This window comes from Vanacampus margaritifer, chromosome 14 (assembly GCF_051991255.1).
Source record: "Vanacampus margaritifer isolate UIUO_Vmar chromosome 14, RoL_Vmar_1.0, whole genome shotgun sequence".
NCBI lineage: Eukaryota > Metazoa > Chordata > Actinopteri > Syngnathiformes > Syngnathidae > Vanacampus > Vanacampus margaritifer.
This window is the reverse complement of record NC_135445.1, coordinates 19,990,381-19,997,666: the sequence shown is the minus strand read 5'-3', so window position 1 is coordinate 19,997,666 and position 7,286 is coordinate 19,990,381. Positions and strand designations below refer to the sequence as shown.

Here is a 7,286-nt window from a genome sequence, read left to right as displayed (position 1 = left end):
ACTAATGCATGAAATACTGCTTGCTCTATGTGGGGGCTCTAGAAAGATTTACCTGGGGTGGCAAAGGGGTTGCAAGGTTCAATTGGGGGCCGGAGGTTATTGTACCCTGGGAGATACGCTCCAGCACGCGACCCTCCTGAGGATAAGCGGTTCTAATAATGAGTGGATGGATGGGTTAACTTTATGAGCAAATATTTACCTAAAGGTACATATTGGCCTCCAAAGGATACCGTCTAGACTAGGGATCGGCAGCCTTTGGTATACAAAGAGCCATACTGGCCATTAAACACAAAAAACACAAAACAAAACAAAACACACCCTTTTGACTAAAGAAAATATCTAAAGAAAGGATAACACTCCAGACTGTATATCATTTTATCTGTATGCATAAAACCTTGGTTGCTCTGAGTCACACTCTGCCCCACTGTTGTATGGTGTTCCACAAGGTTTAATTAATTTTGGGGCCCCTGCAGTTTTCAATGTATTTGCTGTCCCTGGGTTCCATCTTAAAAAAAAAAAAACATTGTATGTTCTTTCACTGCTATGAGGATGAAAGTCAGATTTATGTCTCTCTAAGCAAAAAAGACACTTTCTCCTTAAGGTCAATTCGCTTTTACAAGAGCCAAGTCCAAAACCTCCTCCTTCCCTTTCTGTATTTGCATTTGGCTCACTGAGTCTTACCTACATTCTGTATTGTTGATCTTCTGTCTCCAAGTTACTTTCCCATCGCATTGATCTTGCTGTATAAAAGACAGACCTTTTACATTGCTGAGGGCCCGTTCACCCACATGGGTAACAGTCCATGTTGGTGAGTTCATCAGCTGGCCAGCTTGCTTAGTTAAATTTACATCCTCACAGCAGACTCATGGTATTTCTTCAACAGTATGCAGCTATCATTGTTTTTAAAAGTGCTTTATAGTTTAGTTTAGTTAAATTGCATTCCATGCAGTAATAGGCTCTTTTAAAAAGCATTTACATAGGCCTAGTATGATATCCTTGTATGCTTACATGCAAACAAAAAGGTACATAAATGGTGCATTTGCCCATTTGTGTTCCTTTTCTAATCATAAATTACTTATATGTACTCAGGGGTTCAATTGCGAACCCTTTAGGGTACAGTATATGTCACAAAAATCTGTTTCTAGGAGAACAAAAATGGATCCCATACACTACCCTTTTTCTGAGAGTGTATGGTACAAAATTGTGCAAAGTAACACAAAGGACATTGCTGATATTGTAAATATTTATTATTCTAATATACGTCACAAGCTCAATCTTCTTTTACTCTTCCTTGCCTTTTTTTGTGTTTTTTAAGGGTGTGCTTACTGCTTAGCTGTTCTTTTATTTACTCTCTCAACAATTATCCTTTATAATGCTAATTTGCTGTTCATAGCAGGTTGCCCTCCACCCTAACCTGGTTCCAGCCAGACTTCTGTGAAAAGTGTACGGTAAACCTACTTATTCTGGCCTTTTGTGTCTCTGCATTTGACATTAGCTTAGGAATTAGAATTACTCCTGACCTCCTCTGCCTTTAATGATAGTGTAGTTTATTCATCGCACAGAGACAAGGAGTAGTTACTCAGAGGAGAGGATCTACATTGCGTAGCTCATACGTAGCTTGTAGACATAAACATGCAATGCAGAACAAGCTAGCTTAGCGCCTAGCATTCTTGCGAGATTGCGAGCAGCCAGGTGACTGTGCGACAAACATGTGTTATGCAGGATATTTAGGGGGCGATGTGGGCACGCTGTGCCCTGGGCAACCCTCCGTCATATCAGTCTGTCTTTTTTTTTCAAGCTGAACCCAAACTGTAATCGTCAGTTTGTCATTTTATTTTAACCACACTTTCATCATCACCACTATTTTAGTACCGACAGACAAAGGTAGGGATTCCGCCAGGCTTGTCAAAATGTCAACAAAACGAGCGTCCGTCAGTGACAGACGGAGAGGTCCATCGGTATTGACCAGATTACTGATTGATAAAAACCCTGTCTCTGTGCTTAGTTTGTCATTTTATTAGTTTCTTGTCATTCGTTAGAAAAACGGTGATCCAACACAGACAGACTGTCTGTTTAATGACAGAATGCCAACCTCTGGTAAAACTACATACACAACACACGTACTTGCCAAAATCTATGGGGAGAGATTTGTCTAAAATCTCACAAAAGTTTCTAGAGAGGACAATAGTGTGGTGCAAAGAACAGTTTTAAGTTGATTATCTTAAGATGAAAACCAGTTGCTCATTCATTATGAAGTATTTTTACCCGATTATCTGATTGATCAGAATTTTCAGTAGGATATCCGAATACCAAAATATTGGATAGCTGTAGCTAAAGCCCTGCGACACGCAGCGTTAGACCGGTTAATATAACTAATATAATGAAAGAGATCGGACACCTGACACCAGGGACGGATTGGCCATCAGGAATTTTGTGAGTTATCCGAACGGCCGGTCCATTTTTGGGCCAGTACAGGAATGGGGTGGCTAAGCTGTTGTCTTGGTGATATCAAAATAACACCTCTTTAAATGCTGTAAAGACTAAAGAGATGATTATCAACCCAACGCAGAGGAATGATCAATTTGCACTACTTGCTATTAGTGAGAATCAGGTAGACAGGGTGAAAACCTTCAAACTCATTGGTACATATCAGCAATGACCTCACATGGACCCATAACACATCATCAGAAAGAGTCAACAATGAATGTACTTCATTCATGCAATTCTCCCCAAACTGCTCAGCAACTAGATGCTCAGTGGAGCGCATCCTGACGAAGTCCATCACATTCTGGTCTGGGAACTGTACCATACAGGACATGATGGCTCACCAGTGTGTGTGTATTGCAATGGCAAAAGCCATCTATGGAGTTTTCAAACTTCTCCCATCTAGCAGACACAACAGGAGTGTCACAGCCTCTTTGGTGGAGGTTTTCATGCATGCCAGATCCACAACACCAGCCTCTACTGAAATTCAATCTGCTTCTTCCTCTGGTCGTTGAATCGGTGGAGGCTGATGTCTGTGGATGTCACTCTGCTTTATCTATCCTTCCTTACTTTCCTCAGTCTTTCCTTTGGTCTCTTGAGGTCTCCCTAATTGGTTGGAATTTTGATGTTTCTGGGGTTGGTGAAAGATTCTGGTTGGTAACCCGGTGGGTAGTAGGTGATGTCTGGTCGGTGCTAGATTTCACTTTCCTTTCTTTTCTTTGATCCTTCCTCGGGTCTCCTGACAACTTCACGACTCTAGCTGGATTCTGAAGTATTCGGTTTAGGTGAATGGTATGGGATTTTTAATAGGTTTTAGGTTAATTTAAGGAGTACACACTCACACGCACGCACATATGCACACACATGCACACACATGCACACACACGCACATACAAAAAAAAGAAAGAGAGGAAAAAAAAGAGAGCAATGATGATGACATGTCGAATCGGTTAGATTACCGAATGAACAATACTGAGCTCTCTCAAAACAAAAGAAAAGTGTCACAGCCAGAACAAGATTTTAAAAACGCTTTGCCACCAGACTCCTAAACATATGACATCACAGTCTGTCAATCACACAGTACAATATTTTTCTTTTGTAATCCTGCTCACTTGAACATTTACTCTGTGCAATATCTCTGCTACCTGAAAAATGAATAGTCAAGTGCCTGCATATTTGCACATTATATACATAAGTTTTTCCTTTTTACACTAACTAGACTATTACCATGGCCAAACTCGAATACACGGTCGGTTTAGTTTTGTAAATTGTCACTGTTTTTAAATTGTTCTTATGCACAAACCCAATTCTAATGAAGTTGGGACGTTGTGTTAAACATAAACAAAAACTGAATAAAATGACTTGCAAATCATGTTCAACCTACATTTAATCTAATACACTACAAAGACAAGATATTTAATGTTCAAATTTATTGTTTTTAGCAAATAATCGTTGATTTAGAATTTCATGGCTGTAACATGTTCCAAAAAAAGCTGGGACAGGTGGCAAAAAAAGATTGAAAAAGTTGAAGAATGCTCATCAAACACCTGTTTGGGACATCCCACAGGTGAACAGGCTAATTGGGAACAGGTGGGTGCCATGATTGGGTATAAAAGGAGCTTCCCTGAATTGCTCAGTCATCCACAAACAAAGATGATTCACTTCTTTGTGAAGGGATTTCATCTTCTACGGTACATAATATCATCAAAAGGTTTAGAGAATCAGGAAAAACCATTGCATACAAGCGACAAAGCCGAAAACCAACATTAAATGCCCGTGACCTTCGATCACTCAGGTGGCACGGCATCAAAATCCAACATCAATGTGTAAAAGATACGTATCACCACAACCAATGTCAGAAAATACAGTTTGGCGCTACATCCGTAAGTGCAACTTGATACTATACTATGCAAAGCAAAAGCCATTTATCAACAACACCCAGAAACACCGTTGGCCGGCTTCTCTGGGCCCCGAGTACATCTACGATGGGCTGATGTAAAGTGGAAAAGTGTTCTGTGGTCTGACGAGTCTATATTTCTAATTGTTTTTGGAAATTGTGGATGTCGTGTCCTCCATGTCAGAGGAAAAGAAGCATGGACTGTTATGGATGCAAAGTTCAAAAGCCAGCATCTGTGATGGAATGGGGCTGTGTCGGTGCCAATGGCATGGGTAACTTACATATCTGTGAGGCTACCATTAATGCTGAAAGGTACATTACAGGTTTTGGAGAAACATATGCTGTCTTTTTCATGGACACACCTGCTTATTTCAGAAAGACAATGCCAAAACCACATTCTGCACAACAGTGTGGCTTTGTAGTAAAAGAGTGCGGGTTTTAGACTGGCCTGCCTGCAGTCCAGGCCTGTGTCACATTGAAAATAAATGGTGCATTATAAAGCGTGAAATACGGATACCCTGGACTGTTGAACAGCTGAAACTGCACATCAAGCAACAATGGCAAAGAATAAAAAAAATAAAAATTCCATAAAAGTTAATGATTATTTGCTAAAAACAATCAAGTTGATCAGTTTTAACATTAAATATCTTGTCTTTGTATTGTATTCAATTAAATTTATGTTGAACATGATTTGCAAATCATTGTATTCTGTTTTTATTTACAGTATATTAACACAACATCCCAAATTCATTGGAATTGGGTTTGTACAATACCTGTCACATTTTCCTTCATTTTCTCTCTTTTTTATGTTTTATATTTTATAATTAAGACTTTCACAGCTCAGTGCTACCAGTGTGTTTTTACTGTGCATTTGACAAGTAAACATTGTTAATGTACAATCTATACTTCCTGAGGAAAACAGGCTCTCTCTTTCAACATGGGAAATAACCTGCTGCAGACCCTTTACCAGTGTATAGCCAGGGTCCTTTTCTCACTGTGAATGAAGTATGACCAGGCAGAGGAGTATGTTCAGCACCAGGCTTCTGTCTGTGACCAACGGCACATACTGTCTCAAAAAGTCTTCTCCCTCTTTGGCTGGCCACAAGTAGACACGCTCACAATCACAGTCACTTTGTTAGAAAGACTCATAAAACGGAATGTGTACTATTTTTTTTTCATTTTTGCTACTTAAATGCTAAATGCACTTGAATCAATTACAATCTGTATTTAAATATCAATGATTAATGTTAAGCATTTTAATTTTCAGACTTTTTTTTTTTAATTCTTCCTGTAATGCAGGCCGTGAAATTTGAAAAACTTGACAGAAGCAAGACTAAATCATCACACTTATCTTAGATCACCACAACGCTCACTACAGTAGTACTCACAGTCTTATAATTTACGTTCTCCACAGAGAATACTCTTGTAGACATTTTTTGTTAAAGGGATATAACTGTTCTGTTGATAATCCAACACGTAAAGAGGATCTGATATTGTTGAGGGATTAAATCCGCTCTGAACCAGCTGGAACTTCTGCTGTTTAAAGGTGCTTGTCATTTCCATCACTACCTGAGGAGACAAAAAAAAAAAGACAGTGTGGCTTGTAGAATTATACTGAATAGCACACAACATAATGTGCAAAATGGTGTACAATACATAATTCTGAACATGGATAAGAATATATTTTACATAATTTTAGACATGAGATATTTTGTTTGAAAACAAAAATGACTAGTGAAACAAAGGCTTTTCAGCAGTATCAGTCAGATTGTAAATTGAACCTTGGAGTCTGATAGAACATGTGGTTTTAATACGAGTTGCTGTGGTACACTGGACCAGCAAGCTTCACTTTGGGACTGGAGGGAGCAAAGGCGTTTCCACAACTACCGGTAGTCAAAGTGTACTTTGTGGACTTGACACACATATTTGAACACCCATCCCTAAGTGTCCTGTGGAGGTGTTCCTGGAGTACAAACTGTTGGTCTGGTTCTGTTAGACTCATTAAGCTGCTACCATAAGCATTCGCTTGGCCAGTTTTAGCTGAGTGTCAGAATCAGGCTCTTGTTCTATGTCAAATCTATTGGATTGCAACCTTAAAAGGGTGGGAAGATAAATAAATGTTCTAAAGCACAAAACCTGTTCAGGACGATTCGGGAGATTACTTTGAACGACAGGCCTTATGTAATGGAATGGTCATCCATCAAACACAAAGACAGTGTGGATAGGAACAGGATTCCACACTGGCTAGACAAAAGTCAGTTGTCTGTATCATTACACTGCCATTGTACCTGGTAAATATCTCGGGAGCGTATTGATGGAAGAGTGAAATGTAAGGCTGCTATCATGCTAGCGTCCTTTAGAATGACCCTTACCAAAAAAGTAGTATATTTAAGTATACCTGAAGTATACTCAAAATTAGGAAAGTATACTTCTAGTTTACTAATCTTGTACTATTGAAAGTATACTCCACCAAGTAAAAGTTAAGTGTACTTGTAAACAGGGCTCTAAATTAACTTTTTTACTAGCCAAACAATTTCCACTCGCCATTTTATTTCCCAGTAACATTTTTCCCAGATTATTTTTTTTTGAAGCCCCTAAACATAAAGTAACAACAGTGTGTCTATATGGCAGTATGTTATGTGTCGTATTAAATACACTGATTCTGAAACATATAGTGAAGTTAATTAACTTATACTCCCACAACCAGCGCTCATTCAGCTGAACAAAAAGCTCAGCCTCATTCATTAAACTGGCCACCTCGAGTCAACGGCTCGTACAGGGTCTGAAGCCACCAAACCCGTCAACCCCGAGGTGGATCCCCGAGGCGGGAGCCATGCCCATGGGCCGGGGGAGCGATGGGCTCTGCATTCAAGTGAATGGGAACACAACAAACAGTTGGGGGAGC

At 39.5% G+C, this 7,286-nt stretch overlaps 1 protein-coding gene across 1 annotated transcript in view; it reads right to left on the bottom strand.

Annotated features, from left to right (window-relative positions):
- Positions 1-1,737: 1,737 nt before the first annotated feature.
- slc27a6 (solute carrier family 27 member 6) overlaps positions 1,738-7,286 on the bottom strand; it is a 56,611-nt gene continuing 51,062 nt past the window's right edge. The window contains exon 10 of the mRNA XM_077542758.1: positions 1,738-5,950. Within this exon, the coding sequence (XP_077398884.1) occupies positions 5,774-5,950 (177 nt within the window). The 3' untranslated portion in view covers positions 1,738-5,773. The remainder of the gene's footprint in view (positions 5,951-7,286) is intronic.